Source organism: Centropristis striata, chromosome 2 (assembly GCF_030273125.1).
Source record: "Centropristis striata isolate RG_2023a ecotype Rhode Island chromosome 2, C.striata_1.0, whole genome shotgun sequence".
NCBI classification, from domain to species: domain Eukaryota; kingdom Metazoa; phylum Chordata; class Actinopteri; order Perciformes; family Serranidae; genus Centropristis; species Centropristis striata.
Genome location: NC_081518.1, coordinates 18,389,117 through 18,410,576, shown reverse-complemented (window position 1 = coordinate 18,410,576; position 21,460 = coordinate 18,389,117). Strand labels below are relative to the sequence as shown.

Sequence of the window (21,460 nt, the reverse complement as noted above, 5' to 3'; positions counted from 1 at the left end):
GCATAGCATAACCACTGGAAGCAGAGGGAAACTGTTAGCCTAGCTTAGTACAAAGACTTGAAGCAGATGGAAAGTGTTAGCCTAGCTTAGCATAAAGACTGGAAACAGAGGGAAACTTAGCCTACCTTAGCACAAAGACTGGAAGCAGAGGGAAAGGTTAGCCTAGCTTAGCACAAAGACTAGAAACAGAGGAAAAGTGTTAGCCTAGCTTGATTGAACAGCGTAGAAACAAACTTGAGTTTGTAACAAACTTTATTGAAGTAAGAAATTACGTTTATTTACACACATGTACAGATCAGCTGATCACTAACCGTTATTTACAAACTAACTCATGAACATCAGAACATAAATAAACTATTTTAATCTGAGCTGCTTCAAAACATCAACAAGTTACAGAGAGACAGACAGGACGACCTGCAGGAGAGACAGACAGGAGACAGGTGTCAGTTTCAGATTTATAAATCAACAGATATTTTATAAATAATAATAACTAGAACCTTTTTAAAGACATTTTTTTATTCATTTTATAGCTTTTATTGATAGAGAGCTATTCAGAGTGAAAGGGGGAGACAGAGGGGAAGACGTGGGAAAGGGCTCCGAGCCGGATTTGATGCACCCTACCAGGTGAGCCACCAGAGACACCCCTCTAAAGGCATTCTGAGTTTGTTGACTCTGGCCCGTGACTCTCAGCCATAAATTATTGACTAGTAGTTTACAGCTTATTATCTCTACCACTGCTGAGGTATGTGATGGATCAAGCTTTCAATGTGTGTGTGTGTCTGTGTGCCGGCCACCAATCAGAGTAGAGCAATTAAGTGAAATCAGATGCTCCTGATTGGTGCTGGAGCTCTCCGCCAAAAGGAGGATTTTTTTCACCCTCTAAAGTCAGCTTTATTAGCAAAGTGCACCGTTACAATTAACAATAGGGGCAATATAGACATATTACAGAAATACGCAGCGACGGAGGTTTATGAAATAAAAGTACTTATAGTTATAAACTCAAACAAGTCCAGTGATTATTTTACATTTGGAGCACGGACTTAGAAGTTTTCAGCAACAATGTTTTAAAGTAAGTTTTAATTCTAAAAGAAGAGGAATTTCTCAGTCAGAAAGTGAAACGCTGACGTCCAACAGCAGCAACACAACAAACTGGTTTTGTTTGACAGCATAAAAAGTGAAAAAGAAGGAAATCAGTGGTGCTGTCAGCAGAGCAGCGGACCATTAAACTCCCGGCGAGGTTTGAGTAATTACATGGTGATATATAAAGCCTAATAATCTATATAATATCCGAATGTTGCTATTATTATGATGGAGAGATATTATTCACCTCTTTACATTTTCTAATAATGATGTCCTAGTCAGAGGAGCGTGTGACGGCGCTGATTGGAAATGTTTCTATTCGGGCAGCACCGCTGGTAAAAGAGACGCTGACGCTCCGGTGTTGGAGCTGGATAACAGTAAACAGCAGAAGACAACAACATTTAATGTCCTCGGCTGGTATTCTGTTTAAAGAATTTCACGATCGCAGGGTTTATTTATTTTTGGATTATGTTTTAATGATAAATTATGTAGTTTAAACATGTTTTGCTTTGTCACTATTAAAAATCAAAACACCACAGAGTTTTATCAGCTCCAGGCATCGATACTATAGTCTAAGATCAATTCTCCGACTCAGACGTGTGGACTTCACGCTGACTCAGATTTGCGTACACGAGCTGAGAGCAGACGTGAGATCTGATCGTACCGTCCGCTCACGGCTTGCGTAGAAATCATCTTACGCCCACTTTACGCACACTTTCTGACGTACGCTCGTTTGATAAATGAGGGCCAATGTGTGTCAGTGGGATCAGCTGTATGATATATATATATATATATGTTCATATAATAATATAAAATGTTCTTTAATAAAGCTGTATGGATCTTCTGATCTGTTATTGTCTCAGGATCAATGAGGTCACTTACAGTCACTTCATCAGTCGGAGGTCAGAGGTCACACGATGGAGGCCGGACTGATGACCACAGCTGCTGTCTGAGGACACAGAGAGACAGACAAGGGGACAGATTATTTTTATTTTTAATTCATTAAATTATTTATCAGCAGTTCTTTTCTGATTTATTGGATTTGTGTCAGTTTAAACAGTTTTAATTTGTTCTGAAGGATTGTCTCATGAAGGGGTGTGTGTACTCACAGGTGAGCTGTACGGGCTGCTGAGGTGTGTGTGTGAGGAGGGGGTGGGGCGGCGAGGGGGGTGGGGGTCCTCTGGCCCCGCCTCCTGCAGGTGGGCGGAGACACAGCCACTGTCAGAGCCCGTAGAGCCAGAGAGACAACGAGACGATGAACCAGAGCTCTCTGTGGCTGAGCGACAGACAGACAGGTCACAGTGAGACATCACCAGGTCAGAGAGTGTGTGTGTGTGTGTGTGTGTGTGTGTGTGTGTGTGTGTGTGTGTGTCGTACTCATGGAGGGCTGGCTGCTGGTCTCGTGTTCCTGCTCGTCCTCCTCGATGCAGGAGGTGATGAAGGAGCCGTCAGCCGCCGGAGACGAGGAGACGTTCTGACTGTAGGAGAGAGACGGGTCAGGGCTTATACACAAATACTCAAAATTAATTTCATACCTTTTATTATACCTTCACAAAATGTTTTAATACCAACACAACATTGATCTGAAACTGTGGTGATCCATCATTTGAATATGTGCCACCCAAACTTTGGAGCTCTCCGCCTCTCCCCCTACGGTCTGCTATTTCTGTGGACTCTTTAAAAAATCACCTTAAGACCAGTTATCTTTTTAGACAGACATTTAGATGACCACCATGCACCGTACATATTATTGTACTGTTGTAATTTTATGTTTCATTGTGTTTTAATTGTGTTTTAACTGTGTTTTAATTATGTTTTAATTGTCTTCTGTTCCCCTATGTTATTTTGTTCCTATGTTATCTTTATCTTCTGTAAAGCACTTTGTGATTTTATCTGTGAAAATATATAAATAACATATATAAATATACCGCATATATAAATAAACTTTACTTACTTACTTACCCTTCCAAGATAGAGATTCTTTTTTTAGATTGAGTTTTTATTACTATTTTATTGTTTTCATTGTTTTTTATTTATTACTATATTTCTGTATGATTTTTAGTGTATTTTAATAACTGTACAGCACTTTGGTCAACTGAGGTTGTTTTTAAATGTGTTCTATAAATAAACTTTGACTTGACTTGAAGGCATCTTATTTTGACAGTCTTTGGTAAATTATGTGGTGGACTCTTCTAACACATCTACGTGCTCTTATTTTGAAAGCTACATTGCTTTTTTTTCCGAAGGCGGGTCTAACACGTTCTTACCTTAATGTTTGGTAAATACAAGCACCAGGAAAACAAGGTGAGGCTGACTGGCCGCAGAGTGTTTTGTTCTCTTCAGTAACGTTAGCTAGCATTAGCTCTAACAGGCAGTCTGACCCATATACCGTCTATGGTGAAACCTCCTACAGTGATGCTGACAGCCGTCTCAAGTGCTTGAGGTCTCGGCAGTTAAAAGAATAAAACAATCCCCTATTCAGAAGTAGACAAGTGTTTGTTTGTGTGTGTGTGTGTGTGTGTGTGTGTGTGGTACCTGTACATGTGCAGGTTGAGTGGGCCCAGCAGGCTGCAGGATGAGGAGGAGGAGGGTCCTGATGCTGAGGAGTCAGAGGTCACCACTCCTCGTTTAAAAGGGTTGGAGTGATCGAAGACGGAGACGGCGATGGAAGCTCTCGTTCTGGCACCTGGACACACACACACACACTCACACCATTAACCATGAACTGATTCTTCAGTCCAGTAACTGAGGGTTCAGTTTGGACTCTTTAGTTGAATTTAGTTCAGTTGAATGCAGCATGCTTTTATTGTGAAGTCTCACCTCTGCTCTTCATGATGTAATGAACAGCGCGGTCGCTGATGGCGGCGTCGCTTGGCTGGATGTCCAGGAATGGTTTGTTACCAACCCCCATAGACACCATCTCCTTCAGACGCATCTCTACACACACACACACACACACACACACACACACAGAACATGATTAAGATGATGATGATGATGATTGAGGTGATGAAGGTGACGGTGTGTACCTTTGTTCCTGGTGGCCTGCGTCCACAGGATGCGTGCGATGGCGGTGGTCCAGGCGTGTTTGGCGTCCGCCGTGGCGGCCTGAAGGATGAAGGTCTGGTTCTTAGACGTCCTCCTTCTGAACCAGATCTCAAACCTCAGACCATCATCTCCTGCAGACTCCGTCAGTCCCACATCTGCAGTCTGAGGACACAAACTGTTACTCCTCTTGTTACTCCTCTGTCTGTTACTCCTCTATCTGTTACTCCTCCTTCTGTTACTCCTCTGTCTGTTACTCCTCTGTCTGTTACTCCTCTATCTGTTACTCCTCCTTCTGTTACTCCTCCTTCTGTTACTCCTCCGTCTGTTACTCCTCTGTCTGTTACTCCTCTGTCTGTTACTCCTCTGTCTGTTAATCCGCTATCTGTTACTCCTCTCCCTGCTCCTCCTCTGCTCCTCCTCCTCCATGTTACCTTGAAGGAGTGTTTGTAGATGAACACGTCCAGTCCTCCCTCCATCTTTCTGGGTTTGCTGAAGAGAACGAGCTCCTCAAACAGGAAGATGTGACGCTGACATTTCCTCCTGCCGGACCAGACCGTGAACTCATCCTGACGGATCAGCTGACCCTGTTCCTTCAGGTTCACCTGCAGAGAGACATGCAGGCAGAGAGATAGACAGGCACAGAGAGAGACAGCCAGCCAGACAGACAGGTAGAGAGAGAGCCAGCCAGCCAGGATGAAGCTGTTAGCTGTTATCAGTCTCATTGTTTCATAATAATAATGATAATAATAATAATAATAATGATAACAATAATGTTATTAATAATAACATTAATAACAATAATAATAATAATAAATGTGAATGAATAAACTCACGTCACAGTCTCTGATGGCATCCATGGCCAGCAGGTCGTTGCCGTGGCGCAGCTGGAACTTGACCATGTTGGTGGCCTCGTGCAGCGCGTTAAGCTCCGCCTCCTGAGCCCCGCCCACCTCCTTGATGAGGTCAGACAGCAGCAAAGCGTACTTACTCATCCTCTGAACCGGCTTCAGAAGGTATGACGACAGGTCCATCTTATCCCCCAGCTCTGCCTGCTTCCTCTGAGAGGGGTGGGGTTAAAGAGAGAGGGGCGGGGTCAGAGAGAGAGGAGCTAAAAAATGTGGGCACAGCTGGTCATCACAGGTCAAAGGTCATGTTCTCACCCTGAAGAAGGAGTTCCCGTGGTTGGCCAGCAGAGCGTCAGACTTTGGTTTATTCTTACTGTAGAGCGCGTACAGACTGAACTGCTCCTGCTGCAAGAACACAACAATAACAACAACAACAACAACGTTACTGACAATAACAACAACAACATTACTGACAACAACAACAACAACAACAACATTACTGACAATAACAACAACAATGTTACTGACAACAGCATTAACAATGTTACTGACAATAAAAACAACAACAACAACAACGTTACTGAAAATAACAACAACAACGTGACTAACAACAGCATTAACAATGTTACTGACAATAAAAACAACAACAACAAAGTTACTCAGAACGTTTACATGACACATGAAAAAAACGAATTATTGCCTTAATCTGACTATAACTTGACAACTGAAGTGCATGTAAACGTGTTTGTCTGACTGATATCGGAGTTGGAGAACTCCGACTAAGACTCCCAGATAATGCGATTGGAAAACCGGCATGTAAGACAAGACAACACGTGCTACGCATGCTCCTACCCCCAACCCCCCGCGCTGGCGTATGACCCCAGAACAAAAAAAATTAAGAAAGCCGGTCCAATTAGCCAGACACATTAGCCATTCATTAGCCGGTCGCATTAGTCAGTTGCAGTAGATGGTCACAGTCCTGCCCTACAAAGCCTAACCGCAGTAAATACGCAAAGGGTAAAACTAAGAAAAACTGCTTTAAAGTTTTTTTACGTTTTGTAACTGGCCAGCCAAATATAATAAATGGTCTGAAGAGTACAAGAACACTGCTGTTAAAACGATGGTTTTACGTTTTGTAACTGACCAGCCAAATGGGTTATAGGTAGGTAAGTGATATGACACTTATTTCTACATGTATTGATGTTGTTTTTTATGCTCAAAAATCAGGGTAACGTAGTTACTGCCCTCTGGTTTTGTTGTAAAAGGTTCTAATAGAAAACCAAAACCAGAGTGCAGTAACTGCAATGTTGTTGTCTTCTTTCAGCTTCTATATTTTGTTTTCAGTGAATAAACATTTTCAATTTGATTTTGTTATGAGTGTATTTAAAAGTGTTTAACAACTCTATTCAAAGATTTGTGTATTTTAGACTTCATATTATAAAGTAACGTTCTATTTTAGTCTTAATGATGAAGTCAAAGTGAGATAATGACGACGATGATCGTTACTGACAACAAGAAGGTTACTGACAATAACAACAATGTTACTGACAACGTGACTGACAACAACAACGTTATTGACAATAACAACAACAAAGTTACTGACAATAACAACAACTGCTACTGACAATAACAATAACAAAATTACTTACAATAACAACCACATTACTGACAATGTCAACAAAAACAACAAAAACAACGTTACAGACAATAACAACAACATCAGCGTTACTGACAATAACAACAACAACAACAACGTTACAACACGTGTGCGTATCTTTGTGTGTGTGTGTGTGAGTGTGTCTTTCTGTCTTTGTGTGTGTTTGTGTGTGTGTGTGTGTGTGTGGTCCTACATGTCTGAGGAAGCAGTGGGGGACCCTCAGCGGGTGCTTCCAGCAGGCCTCCAGCTCTCGGAGAAAGAACTGGCTGTGGAAGTCGAGCAGCTTCTCCAGGTTCCCGAAGACGACGGAACGTTTCCCCCGCAGGTCCTGAGGCAGGTCAGCCCGCTCCATCTCTGGGACGTAGTGGTGCAGGACGTACCGCAGGGAGCGCACGTACTCACGCTCCGTGGTCACCATCTCCTCCACCACATGACGCAGCTTACTACACACACACACACACACACACACACACACACACACACACACACACACACACACACACACACACACACACACACACACACACACACACACACACACACACACACACACACACACACACACACACACACACACACACACTGTGAATAAACAGATCTAGGAGCTGAAATAACTCCAACATGATGTGTGGAGATAGTCAATCACACAGTCAGTCACAGTTGATGCTTTGTCTTGTCTGAAGAACAAGAACACTGCTGTTAAAACGATGGTTTTCTACATGGAGTCTGGTTCAGCAGAGTTATAAATCAAAGGATGTCGATTTTTTTGTTTTTATTCTACAGTTTTTAAAGATGTTTTCACAGTTTTTTTTATTGTATTTTGTACCTTTTTCAAAACCTTTTTCAAAACCAATCTAAAGGTTGCTGAAATAACTCCAACATGATGTTGAATATGATGCTTTGTCAGGTCTGAAGAACACAAGAACACTGCTGTTAAAACGATGGTTTTCTCAATGGAGTCTGGGGGAGCAGAGAAGCTGAACCCCTGGAGGAGATCTGGATGTTTATAGTTCGTGATGCTTCCAGGTACGAGCAGCTTGGTGATGTTTTACGCTGTGGTGAAGCTTATTTAACAGTATTATATAAAAAACGTGTTCATTTTATCTTTAAGAAAACGTCTGATTTTATCTCTGGAAAAGAAATATTTGTGTATACTTTTCTTTTTTAATCAGAAAAAATGGAAAACCTTCAATAAAGTACCAGTGGCTTTGGTACAGTTAATACTCTGTTCTCATTATTATTACAGATGTGTGAGTTTTATTTTGGCAGGTTACCTCCCCCGGGGGCGGGGCTCTGCAGGGCTGCTGGAGGTCCTGGGGGTCCCAGGGCTGCATAGCCCGGCCCGGCTGTGTGCCGGCGTCCTGGGGCAGAGCGTGTGGTCTGACGCCTGGGAGCTGCTGACCTCCAGGCCGCGGATGAACACGCCCGTGTTACCGCGCCGCGCCGGCTCACTGAGAGCGCGAGGACCGCCGTACCGTGCCGCCTCCGGGGGGGGCGGGCTGTCGAAGCTCTGTGTCTTTCTGAGCTGCTGCCTCCTGCAGGAGGAGGAGAGGGAGGAGAGGGGGGAGGAGGAGCAGAGGGGTGAGGAGTCGAGGCAGGGCGGGTCAGCTGACTCCTCCGAGGAGGCGCTGCGGAACAGGCGGCGCAGGAGCGGCGTGGAGGAAGGGCTGTCCTCCTCGTTGTGGCCCCCCCACAGCCCAGACAGCGTCCTCCTGGAAGAGGCGGAGCTCCTGCTGAGGGCGGAGTCAGAGCGCTGCCTGTGGGTGGAGTCCCGCGTCCGGAGCGCTGCCTCCATCTTCCGGTCCAGCATCCTCCGGGTCTCCTGACACTTGGACCAGGCGAAGCTCCACTGGCGGAGGCCACGCTCGCCCCGCAGCTCTCCCGCCGCCACCTTCATCTCCTGGAAGCGGGCGTCTGGGATGGGCGGGTGCTGCCGCTGGTACTCCTCCAGGCAGCCAATCACAGCCTGGCATCTGTCGGGCAGCGAACAATCCTCCATGGTGACCACAGCGAGCTGACGCATCCCCGCCAAAGCCCAGCCGTACGCCTGTGGGGAGGGAGGTCAGCACGCTTAGAAGTGTGTGTATGTGTGTGTGCGCGTGTGTGTGTGTGAAGGCGCCACAAAGGAGCCTACCTCCTTTTTGTTGAGGGCTGGAGGGGGAGGAGTGTGTGTGGTAAAAATAAAAGAGAAGAGAGACCTCCTCACACACATTACCTCACCACTAAAACAGCGCACACACACACACACACACACTTCTGTGTTTTCAGATGGGTCGAGTAGCTGATATAGTTATATAAATATTATAACATTATAATTATAATCTTGTGTTAATATGCCCTCTAGAGACTAACAGCCAATCACAGTAAAGGATTAAACTAAAACACAGAATCCTGCAGAGCTCTGCTGCCTCCTGCTGACACACACACAAACTACACAAACAGCCACATGTCACAGAGCGAGTCCAATCAGATCACAGGAATCCAGCGTCACATTCATTATTAATAATCTCATTAATGTCACTGAGTCAGCAAGAAACATATGGACTGCCTCACACACACACACGCGCACACGCAGCTGACCCAGTGGCCTACTGTTCTACTGGGTCAGCTGTGTGTGTGTGCGTGTCGGCTGAGTGCTCCTCTAACTGACTAACTGGCTGATGTGTCCTGATCACTGCAGCCGCTCCGTTCTCACACAAACACACACACTTTTGGTCATTCAAGTCACCATGACAACAGTCGGCAAACACAATTAACATGCATGATGTTCTGTGTGTGTGTGTGTGTGTGTGTGTGTGTGTGTGTTTATCAGTCAGAGGCTCTAACGACTGATCACATCCTGGTGCATTGTGGGAAACGTAGGCCCCAGAGTGTGAGACAGAAGGACAGGTGATCTCCTGATGTGTATAAATGCTGAATAAAATCAAACTTCAGTTCAGTTTTCTCTCTTTTCTGCCTGATCCGTGTGTTTTTAATGATGAATGAATTACTGAGTTTAGTTTGATCCAAAGCTTATTTAAACACAAAACACATTTAAATATGAAGATTAGTGTTAAACTAACCTCTAAAACATAAAATACTGAACTCCTCGACGTCTTTACAGTTAAATCTCACGGATGATTTGATGATATTTTATTCTGCCCATATATGCATTAGGGCTGGGCGATATATCAATATAAAAAATATATCATTATAAAATATATATCGATATATTTTTAAATGTGATATGGAATTAGACCATATCGCATATATCGATATAGTTCAATTTTTTCCCCTTTCTTTATATATAAATGCTGCCGTTACTAGGGTTTGTCATATTTAGTTATTTTGTAATGTTTGTTATTCTTTTACATTATAAATATATTTATTTCAGAAAATGATTGGTGATTGATGATTTTATTTAATATTTTTTATTTATTTAAATGTGCACTTTATGGAGCTTTGATTTAAAAAAAGTTACTCCTGTATTTATACAGTATTTATGTTCACTTAAATAAACGGTTTCAATAAAACTACTTGTGACATGTCATATTTGACTTTGACTGAACATTTGCTCTCACTTTGCGATAAAAATATTGTGATATATCGTATTTTGATATTTAGCCTAAATATATCGGGATATGTCTTTTGGTCCATATCGCCCAGCCCTACCTCAGAGCCAATATTACAATGTTTTCATGTCATGTTCTTCGCTCTTCTTCGTTTTTCTCACTTGTAATGTTTCATGCCATCACATTTATTTATGGGTATATGTGAATCAGGGGCGTGCAAGTGTGCGAACGAGTGAGAAAAAGAGATGAGACACCGGGCGTGTACGGGTAGAAACTGAACCGGGCTTTGAGAAAGGAAAAGAGGAAAATAACAGAACAGGATGTGTCCAGGACTCTCAGGGAGGATGAGGAAAATCTGTCAGCAGCTGGGCTCCATGCAGACATTTCTATAACTTTATTTTGTAGTCTGAGGAAGATTCGTATCACAACTGGCCGATAGACAGTTAAAAACAGCAACGGAGAAGATGAACGTGTTAATTTACATACAGGGCGGGAAAAGGAATCACTGGAGACGCATGTGGAGACGCAGCTACTGCAGGTGAGAACACAGACTGAGAGCTGATCACTCAGACCTCATGTTACTGCTAAATGAAAACAGGTTCTCACACACAAACACTCTCTGTATCTGTGGTGTAAGTGAGTCCAGGTGAAGAAGGTCTCTGCTGCGATTTCTCTCATTCATTCATAACTAACAGGGTTCTGTTAGAGCTCATCATTCTTTCATGTTTACTGAATAGAAGGTTTATTATCATTATTGATCAGCTTCAAGAGTCAAACTCAAGCACTTTCTGAAGCTAACAGAATGAATTTAGAACGTCCCTCTTTGTTTTCATCATTAATAAACATCGTGTTGATAATCTCAGCTGGAAACACAACAAGCTTCACATCAAACTTTCACAAACACTGAAGACTTCATATGAGCTGAGAGTCAGAATGTCTGAGAGGAGGAGACATGCCACTGAGCAGCTCAGGACTCTATTATCAACACAGTCAGTCAGTCAGTCAGTCAGTCTGTCTGTGGATTCACAGCTCAAATCAAATCAAACATCACCAAAACCTCAAAGTGTCTCACAAACATGTCTCAAAAGAGTTACAACCAATACATACACACGCACACACACAATCACTCACGCACACACACACACACACACACACACACACACACAATCACTCAGCAGCACATGAGCAGAAGCTAACGTCTGTTAGCTCACCGAGCTCCTGCTCACTCTCTGCTGCATGATTCATAAAAAACACACAAGCTCACTTACAACACACACTCACAAACACCCACTTACAACACACACACAAACTCACACACAGCGAGAGAGAGAACCATGTAGAGAAGCAGGGAGCTCTCTGCAGTCAAACTGACGCTAACTTCACAAACAACTGAATAACTCAACACACACACACACACACTAACTACACACTCTTCAGTGTTAAAGCTGCACAACAACCCGACACAACTACAGTGTGTGTGTTTATGTGTGAATGTGTCGTACCTCGATGTGTTCAGTTGAAGATCTGCAGACAGACTGAAGAGAGAACGACCACACACACACATACACACACACACACACACACACACACCCCCGCCTCATTCACACACTGAATGGCAGATGGGCGGTCCCAGGAGGGGGGTGGGGGGGTCACCACGGCAACAAAGACTTTCTCAAAGGAGTGAAAGGAAGGAGGGAAAACTTGGTACTGGAGTGATACCTGGACTGCACACAGACAGACAGACACACACAAGCTTCACATGTGTGTTTAATGTTTGAACAAAAGTCCTGAAGAATCCACGACAGCAGAGAGTCCTACTGTGTGTGTGTGTGTGTGTGTGTGTGTGTGTGTGTGTGTGTGTGTCAGGTCAATATGAGGCGGTCAGTGTATCAGAGTGGAAACTTCACAATAAACTACAGTCACTTGACTGCACACACACACACACACACACACACACACACACACACACACACAGACACACACACACACACGTGTCTCAGTAGAGCAGTGTGGTAGTCGTGCTGTGTTGTTTTTGTTGTATGTAGTTGTTGTTCTTGTTGTTGATCAGAAGTGGTTGTGAGGGTGGAGCTGTTCATCTACACACCAGATACCATTCACAAAACACTCATTTTACGCGTTACTGTTATTATGGTGGATCTGACTGAAACACACACGCACACACACCTCCTACAGTACGGGGTCGTGTGGACAAAGACCATCACCCCCTCAGCAGCCACAGAACACTAAACAATATTGATATTCCCTCCTCCTCCTCCTCCTGGCCTCAATACAAGCTGTCAGCTTCACTGCAGGGGGAGGAGGAGGAGAGAGAGTAGGAGGAGGAGAGAGAGAGAGAGACAGAGAGTGAGAGAGGAGGAGAGAGAGAGAGAGAGAGAGAGAGAGAGAGAGAGAGAGAGAGAGAGAGAGAGAGAGAGAGAGAGAGAGAGAGAGGAGAGAGAGCAGGAGGAGATGTAGCTAAATAGGAGAATCATGAGATCCTTGGGTCCTGTCTGGAAACAGGACCAGGACCAAGACAGTACCTGGTCTAGGAAGCTGTAGAGGTTGAGGGCGTTCTGGATGTTGGTTCCAGTGGTTCTGACCCGCTGGGAGAAGTCCTGCAGTTGAGACCAGAACGAGTGAACTCTGACCTGGATCACCTGCAGGTCAGCTGACAACACGTCCCCCCAACGCTGCACCTCCTCCAGGAGCTCCTCACCACGACGACACACCTCCTGCAGGAGAAGAGGAGTCAGGGGTCAGGAGGAGTCAGGGATAGTCAGGAGGAGTCAGGGACAGTCAGGAGGAGAGGAGGAGTCAGGGTGTGTGTGTGCGTGTGTGTGTCTCTTACGTATGCTGTGGTGTGGAACTCTTTGAACTGTTGTTGTTTTTTGTTGAGGAGCTCCAGAGAATCTTCAGCTTCCTCCAGACTCTTCAGACGGACCTCCCCCACCTCCTGCAGCCACACACGCACCTGAACATGCACGCACGCACGCACACAGACACACAGAATGAGTGAAAAGTCAGCGGAGACATTGTTTTCTGCCAGTTCATTCCTCTGCTGCAGGCTGTGTGTGTGTGTGCCATTTAGTTAGATTTTGATAGTAGAAGCATAAACCTGTGATAGTAGAGAAGTTGTGATGCTGTGAAACATGGATAAAAACAGAATGATTCACAGTTTATATTTACAATAACAAAGTTTATCAATTTAAATGTGAAAGATTTCGTCTTTGTGACTAATATTAAACTAAAAACTGTACAAAGGATTGTCAAATTATCACATTCTGTTTCATTTATGTTATAGGCAACATCTCAACTTTTTGAGGGGATTTTTGGAACATTTGTAGTTTGTCAGCTACAGTCTACAGGGTCAGAAGAGTCCACCTGAGGTCTAGGAAAATTAACACTGACTCAAAGTATCTGGTACAGACCTGCAGGGGCAGCTAACAGGACTCTGGTATAGATCTGCAGGGGGAGCTAACAGGACTCTGGTACAGACCTGCAGGGGGAGCTAACAGGACTCTGGTAAAGACCTGCAGGGGGAGCTAGCAGGACTCTGGTACAGACCTGCAGGGGCAGCGAGCAGGACTCTGGTACAGACCAGCAGGGGCAGCAAGCAGGACTCTGGTACAGACCTGCAGAGGGAGCTAACAGGGCTCTGGTACAGACCTGCAGAGGGAGCTAACAGGGCTCTGGTACAGACCTGCAGAGGGAGCTAACAGAACTCTGGTACAGACCTGCAAGGGGAGCTAGCAGGACTCTGCTACAGACCTGCAGGGGCAGCAAGCAGGACTCTGGTACAGACCTGCAGGGGCAGCTAACATTGTGGGGCTTGTAGTATCAGTTCAGGTGTTGTACTGAGAGTGCTCAGACTGACCTCATTGAAGCCCGCCTCCAGCTGGCTGAACTCTAGGATGCAGGTGAGTTCCTGCGTCCTGCGGTTTGAAAGTGTCACCAGGCGGTGCAGCAGCTCGTCCACCTGCTCGTACAGAGACGCCACAATCTCCACCGCCGCCCGCCGCTCCTCGCGCACACTTTCCTCCCTACGGAGCCGCGACAGCGAGGCCCCGCCCTCCTGTTGCAGCTGCACCAATCGGCTGTCAGTGAGGATGCTGCACATCACAGCCTGGTACCTGGACAGCAGCTGCTTGGCATCCTGGGAAACAGAGATAGAAACTGTGTGTGTGTGTGTGTGTGTATGTGTATGTGTGTTACCTGTGCTGCAGCAGGTAGAGGTGTGTGTGTGTGTGTGTGTGTGTGTGTGTGTGTGTGTGTGTGTGTTTTACCTGTGCTGAAGCAAGGTAGGGGTGTGTGTGTGTGTGTGTTACCTAGGGATGGGTACCTTTCACATTTGAACCGATACAGTACCGATACCCGGTACCTGGGAATCGGTATCGGTACTCAACGGTACCAATTTTCGGTACTTTTGCGTTTGTTTATATGGTAATAAATGTTAATTTGTTTAATAATAAAATCTAAATTTTTCAATTCAACATATTTATTTCTCAAAATATAAACTTCTATCAAAACAACTTATAACTTATTTATATCAAAACAATATAACATCCAGGATGAGCAGTGCTTTATTGTTGAGTGAATGTGCATTTTGAAACATGAAGGTTGCAGTGTTATCAAAGGATGCCGGAACAGAGGTTGGGAGGTGGATGATGCTGTCAACACAGAGGAGCGCTCTCAGGTGGCAAGTGCGCGGAGAAAAAAAAAAAAAAAGTTGCAAGTACACGTGTGATTTGTTGTGATGACGTCGTAGCTGTGCGGCGCAGCACCGGTCAGACAGTATTGTGGCCATGGTTGGAATAAACAAAGTTGAGTCGGGCAGCTCTGTGCACATATCGAGGATGACGCAGGAGTCCGAGGGATTTAATTTCAGCGAGGCAGTTTGGAGTAAAGTGTCAGGTAATATTCCTGAGTTCAAGAGTGGAGTATTAGCGGAGGACCAGAGATGCAGCAGCTAGCTGCTAGCTGTTAATGACTGGTCTACAGAAGAATGGAGAGAGCAAACGGAGTAAGGAAGGTCCAATCTGGAGGCAGACGAAGGCCAAGCCCGGGTAGCGACATTGGAGAGATAGTAGCTGGCGGCTAGCAGGCCAAGAGCCGGGCTGTTTGTCTCTGCGCCGGGTTGGAAGAGGGCAACAGCTAGTGGCTGCAGTGAGCAGACAGGAGCAGACAGGACCAGACGAGGAGGTAAATAAAAAAATAAAAAATAGTGCGATCGTCAGCACGCTTGTTAATCAAAGACGTCAAATGAAAACAGGTTGAAATAAATGATCAGTTTAAAGGTAAAGCCATTTAAGTACCGAAACATGGTACCGTTTGATTTTTCATGAATCGGTACTCGGTAGTACCGACGGAATTCGGTCGGTACCTATAAAAGTACCGAATTCGGTACCCATCCCTAGTGTTACCTGTGCTGAAGCAAGGTAGGGGTGTGTGTGTGTGTGTGTGTGTGTGTGTGTGTGTGTGTTACCTGTGCTGAAGCAAGGTAGGGGTGTGTGTGTGTGTGTGTGTTACCTGTGCTGCAACAGGTAGAGGTGTGCTCTGCAGGATGTTGATGGTTTTCTGCAGCAGCTTGATGACATCTTCACACTGATTGGTCAGCTGCTCCAATCTCTGACACACACAATGAAAATAATTAATAGAATAAATACATTTATAACATATCACATTTTTGTTTTGCAGAAACACAAAAAAGAATATAAACACACATATTGAACAAAGTGTTATTCATCATCAGAAGCATGAAAATTCGTCCTGTTACCTGTCACACCTGACCTGAGCCTCCAATTACAGTGCAGATACGTGTGTGTGTGTGTGTGTGTGTGTGTGTACTGACTGATCTGAAGCAGAGCCAGCTGCTCTGACTGAAGCTGAAACTTCCTCCAAACTCTGCAGGAAGCTGACGGAGCTCCACGTGTTTCTGAAGAGACTTCAGAGAGCTCAGCACCTCCACCTGCACACACACATACACACACACACACACACACACAATGAGCAGTGGCATGTGGTGACAGTCAGCAGGTGTGTGTGTGTCAGGTGTTACCTCTTTGGCTGCAGCTCTGTCAGGACGCAGAGACGAATCCTTGTTGACGAGCAGAAACACACTGTGGACGGAGCCTGGCACGTTATCCTACACACACACACACACACACACACACACACACACACACACAGATTTACTTTATAAACTTTTAATCAGCTGTTTGATCTCAGCTGTGAATAAGAACCTGTTGGGTCTGAGGGAGGAGCAGCTTTATGGTTTTAATGTTTAATGTTCAAACTGAACCGTCACAGCTCTCCAGCTGCAGGTCGGCCTGTGTCTGTCTGTCTGGAGGGTTTCTCTGTGAAACCGGTCAGATCAACATATTTAACAGAACAGACAGAAACAATTTGTCTCTCAGCTTTCTGTCGCCCCCTGCTGCTCACCGACCTCACAGCAAGACATGCACCACATATATAAATACAGTTTAATGTGTTGCATTACCCCTCAGTGGGGGGATGGCATAGGACAACAATGGAATAAATACCTCTGGACTTTCTCACCTGTCTTCTGCCATCCAAAACTAATGCATTTGAAACAATATGGAAACCATTTATTGACTACATCAATGTAAATATCTCTGCTATACTGACAAGAGCATTCAGGTTTTTTTTTTTTTTTTGCAGATCCCATTCGATTTCACTCTGTACTGCATACTGTACCTGTCACATTTACCTGGAACCCATCTGGATTTTGTTTTTGTGTTGTTATTCCCAGCCTGTTATTGTTTTGCATGGTCCTGTCTACTACATGTTTGTTTGTTAAAAAAATACTTAAAAAATTTAATTAAAAAAAAGTGTTGCATTAGATATATAAATCAGAAGCAGCCAATGCTTCATGTGCTGCTGCAGCCTGCCCACAGAAATCTGTTTTGATGGAGAAAAGTTTAATTGATTCATCAGCTTCACAATCAAATGTTCAAATGATCAGCTGACAGAGAACCAACACTGCCCCATCAGCTGCTGCAGCAGTTCACAGCAGCTCGCTGTCAGATCAGATCATCATTTAAATTCATGTCTCTGAAGCTTTTATTCTGGTAGGTCACATTTTTATAGTGTTTTAACTGTCAAAATAAAAGGCTGGAACCTCAGACCGTTATTAATAAATATCTCACCAGCAGGGACCTCAGGGCGGAGAACAGGGCCGGGACCGGAGCAGCTCCACGGGCGTCCACCAGCACCGTCAGCCCCAACGCCGCCACCTCCTTCCTGCTCCACACAGGAAGTGATGTCAGAGGAGGAACACAGTGCAGTAACCTGGGTCAGGTGTGGGGGGGCGGGGCCTACCTGAGGGTGGAGGTGTAGTAGAGCAGGAGGCGCAGCAGCTCGGAGCTGTCGCAGTCTGGATCAGACCACACGGAGCTGGAGGAGCAGACGGTCAGCAGAGGACGACCTCCACGGTCCCTGGTACCTACAGACAGACACGTAGAGAGACAGGCAGACAGACAGAGAGACAGACGGACGGACAGACAGGCAGGCAGACGGACGGACAGACAGAGAGACAGGCAGACAGACAGGTTATCAGTCACTGATCACTGTGTTTATGAACTGAAGGCAGCAGGACGAGACTCACCAGGCAGACACACAGTTCCAGACCTCAGCAGCACACTGAAGAAGCTGGACTGGGAGGACTGGGAGGGCCGAACTGGGCCTGGCTGTGGAGAGGATGCTGGTGGTTCTGGTTCTGATGGACTGGGACCAGGAGACAGATCGACACGAGGACGGCTGAGACCTGAGGACACACACACACACACACACACACACACACACACACACAGTCACTGATAATTGATTATCAGATCATTGATAATGAGACGAGTTGTTTAAATGTGTTAGTCAAATCTCCTGACCTGTTTAATATCTCTAGTTATCTTTAAAATAAATGTAAATAAACCGTCCTCTGTCTAACTGTCTGCAGACTAACCAGTCCCCTGGCTAACTAGTCCTCTGACTAACCAGTAATCTGACTAACCCATCCTCTGACTTGCTAGTCCTCAGATTTACTAGTCCTCTGGCTAACTTGTCCTCTAACTAACCAGTAATCTGACTTAGTCCTCCTACTAACTAGTCATGTGACTAACCCATCCTCTGACTTACCCGTCACCTGACTAACCATTTACCTGACTAACTAATCCTCTGGCTAACCAGTCCTCTGACTAACCAGTAATCTGACTAACCAGTCCTCTGACTAACCCGACCATACAGGAGTGTGTTAGAGGAGGATGTTGAGGAGGGAGGTAAAAGGGAGGAGGAGGACTGACTGAGCCAATCAGAGGAGGAGGAGTAGGTGATAATGGACAGACAGGAGGATTGTGGGATGAAAAGCAGGAGGAAAACAGAGTGAGGAGGAGAAACAGGTTCTGTACCTTCAGTCTGAAGATTTGCAGTTCTTCCTCCACCAACCTCCTCACAGCTGCACTCCTCCTCTTCAGGCTCCTCTTCTTCATGGTGGTGCTTCTCCTCCTCCTCCTCCTCCTCCTTCTTCTCTTCTTGCTCCTCCTCTCCTTTAGACTTGTCAGTTTCAGCACAAAGTGAGTGTAGATCCATCGCTGCTGTGTTGGACTCCACAGAGGGTGCGTTGGTTTCAAAATAAGAGTCATCAGAGGGTGTGTTGTTTTCAGAATAAGAGCCCTTAGAATGCGTTTGAAGTGTGTCTTCAAAATAAGAGTGAGTTTGTTCATTGTTTTCAGAATAAGAGTCCTCAGAGTATTTCTGTAGTGTGTTGTTTTCAGAGTAAGAGCCCTGAGAGAGTGTTTGAAGCTTCTTGGCCTCTTCACTGTGTTGTTTATCATTTTCAAAATAAGAGTCATTAGACTGCATTTTGTGTGGATTTTCAGAATAAGAGTCCTTGGAGTGTGTTTGGAGTGCTTTTTCAGAATAAGAGTCCTCAGCAAGTGTCTGTAGCATGTTGGACTCTTCAGTGTATGTGTGTTTATTTTTTTCAAAATAAGAGTCCTTGGAGTGTTCGTGTTGTTTGTTGGACTCTCCAAAGTGTGTTTGTAGTGTACTGTTTTCAGAATAAGAGTCTTCAGGGTGTGTTTGGAGTGTTTTTTCAGAATAAGAGTCCTCAGAGTCTGTTTGGAGTGTTTTTTCAGAATAAGAGTCCTTGGCGTGTGTTTGCTGTGTGTTGTTTTCAAAATAAGAGTCCTCAGAGTGCTTGTGTTGTGTGTTGGACTCTTTAAAGTGTGTTTGTAGTGTACTGTTTTCAGAATAAGCGTCCTTAGCGTTTGTTTGTTGTATGTTGTTTTCTAAATCGGGGTTCTCAGGGTGTGTTTGGAGTGTGTTTTCAGAATAAGAGCTCTCAGAGTGTGTTTGGAGTGAATTGTTTTCAGAATAAGAGTCTTCAGGGTGTGTTTGGAGTGTTCTTCCAGAATAAGAGTCCTCAGAGTCTGTTTGGATTGTTTTTTCAAAATAAGAGTCCTCAGAGTGTTTGTGTTGTGTGTTGGACTCTTTAAAGTGGGTTTGTAGCGTACTGTTTTCAGAATAAGAGTCCTTAGCATGTGTTTGTTGTATGTTGTTTTCTAAATAAGGGTTCTCAGGGTGCGTTTGGAGTGTGTTTTCAGAATAAGAGCTCTCAGAGTGTGTTTGTTGTGTGTTTTCAGAATAAGAATCCTCAGATTGTGTTTGGAGTGTGATTTCAGAATAAGAGTCCTCACGGTCCGCTTGTAGTGTGTTTTCAGAATAACAGTCATCTCTGTATGTTCGTTCACCTCCTCTCTCTTCCTCTCCTCTCTCATCTTGTTTCATCACTTCCTCCTCCCTTCTTTCTAGACTCTGCTGCACAATAATAACCTCCTGCACCTCTTCCTCTACCTCCACCTCCTCTAACTCGTTGTCTTCCTCCTCCTCCTCAGACTCCTCCTCTGTCTTTTCACCTTCACTCAGTAACTCTTCATTCTTCCTACGCTCAGAGTCCTCCAGCTCGCCTTCTGCCTCTTCACCTTCAACAACCACTCCCTGCCCCTCTATCAGCTCCTCCCTCTCTCCTCCTGTCTCCCGCTCTCTCCCTCGCTCCTCCTGCTCCTCCTCTCTGTGTTCAGTGTTTAGCTCCAGACTCCTGCCTGTATCAGTACCTCCTGTTTGCTCCTGTGACGTCAGGCTGGAGGTCCCCAAGACTAAGGGACGAGCCGAGGAGGAGGTGGGGGAGATGGGGGTGAGGATGAGGGGTCCACAGGAGTCCTGGTCCAGCTTTACCTCTCTGAGCCTGGAGCTGACCTCCACACAGGGGGAGCAGTGTGTGAGAGCAGGCTGAGGTGTGTGTGCAGCAGCAGAGGGTATGTGTGTGTTGTGGGGTGTGTTATGGGGTGTGTGTGTGCTGGTCCGGGCCCGGTGCTGCAGGCTGATGGACTGGGTTAAGGATCCTTTCTGTGGGGAGAAGCGAGGCAGCTCCGTCAGCTCCACGTACTCGCCCTCCGACTCCTCGCCCTCGCTGCTCGCCGCTGAGGGAAGGAGCTTCACCTCCTGTGCAGAGGAGTCACTTTCTACGTCCTTAACGGACAGCTCCTCCTCCTTGAGGGAGGCGCGGGGTCGGCTGATGAACTGCGGGTAGACCAGGTCCTCCCAGGGGACCCTGAAGACATCTCCGTGGGCAGAGAGGAGGAGGCGCTGCAGCCGGGGCGCTCCTCGCTGCTCCCTCTCCCTGTTGACCGAGTCCAGCCAGGCCATGCTGAAGACAGACTGCAGGGCTATCTGCTGCACCTCCTGCTGCACAGGAGCAGGCGAGGGGGAGGAGGAGGAGGCTGCAGTGCTCCTGCAGGAGCCGCCGTGCGCTCGGGGAGGAGGAGCAGCAGCAGGAGGAGAAACCAGCAGGTAGAAGTCTCCTGAACGAAGGAGACGCTGGTCCAGAGGACAGAGCTGAACCACTATCTTCTCATGGACACACAGAGGCCAGCCCTCATGACGGAACAATAGACCACAGTACTGCAGCTGAGGAGGAGGAGAGAGAGGAGGAGGAGCAGGAGGACGGGGGAGGAGGAGGAGGAGGAGAAGAGAGAGAGACGGAGGAGGAGCAAGAGGACGGGGAGGAGGAGGAGGAGGAGAAGAGACAGAGAGGGAGGAGGAGCAAGAGGACGGGGAGGAGGAGGAGGAGGAGGAGAGAAAGAGGAGAAGGAGGAGGAGGAGCAGGAGGAGGGAGAGGAAGAGGGAGAGAGAGAGGAGGAGGGAGAGGAGGAGGAGGAGAAAAGGGGAGATATTAATAAATTTAAATTATTTATGTTTGTCTCTTCACA

At 45.8% G+C, this 21,460-nt stretch overlaps 1 protein-coding gene across 1 annotated transcript in view; it reads right to left on the bottom strand.

Annotated features, from left to right (window-relative positions):
- Positions 1 to 240: 240 nt before the first annotated feature.
- Positions 241 to 21,460, bottom strand: part of plekhg4 (pleckstrin homology domain containing, family G (with RhoGef domain) member 4) — a 45,882-nt gene continuing 24,662 nt past the window's right edge. The window contains exons 3-24 of the mRNA XM_059355652.1: positions 18,599 to 21,158; positions 17,806 to 17,964; positions 17,520 to 17,643; positions 17,348 to 17,441; positions 16,237 to 16,323; positions 16,030 to 16,146; positions 15,708 to 15,806; positions 14,056 to 14,334; positions 13,030 to 13,152; positions 12,722 to 12,913; positions 7,905 to 8,677; positions 6,824 to 7,073; positions 5,289 to 5,378; positions 4,962 to 5,186; positions 4,560 to 4,730; positions 4,110 to 4,290; positions 3,901 to 4,017; positions 3,616 to 3,766; positions 2,458 to 2,558; positions 2,190 to 2,356; positions 1,963 to 2,029; positions 241 to 414 (exon numbers count right to left, since the gene is read on the bottom strand). Coding sequence (XP_059211635.1) covers positions 1,991 to 2,029; positions 2,190 to 2,356; positions 2,458 to 2,558; positions 3,616 to 3,766; positions 3,901 to 4,017; positions 4,110 to 4,290; positions 4,560 to 4,730; positions 4,962 to 5,186; positions 5,289 to 5,378; positions 6,824 to 7,073; positions 7,905 to 8,677; positions 12,722 to 12,913; positions 13,030 to 13,152; positions 14,056 to 14,334; positions 15,708 to 15,806; positions 16,030 to 16,146; positions 16,237 to 16,323; positions 17,348 to 17,441; positions 17,520 to 17,643; positions 17,806 to 17,964; positions 18,599 to 21,158 — 6,099 coding nt within the window. The 3' untranslated portion in view covers positions 241 to 414; positions 1,963 to 1,990. The remainder of the gene's footprint in view (positions 415 to 1,962; positions 2,030 to 2,189; positions 2,357 to 2,457; positions 2,559 to 3,615; positions 3,767 to 3,900; positions 4,018 to 4,109; positions 4,291 to 4,559; positions 4,731 to 4,961; positions 5,187 to 5,288; positions 5,379 to 6,823; positions 7,074 to 7,904; positions 8,678 to 12,721; positions 12,914 to 13,029; positions 13,153 to 14,055; positions 14,335 to 15,707; positions 15,807 to 16,029; positions 16,147 to 16,236; positions 16,324 to 17,347; positions 17,442 to 17,519; positions 17,644 to 17,805; positions 17,965 to 18,598; positions 21,159 to 21,460) is intronic.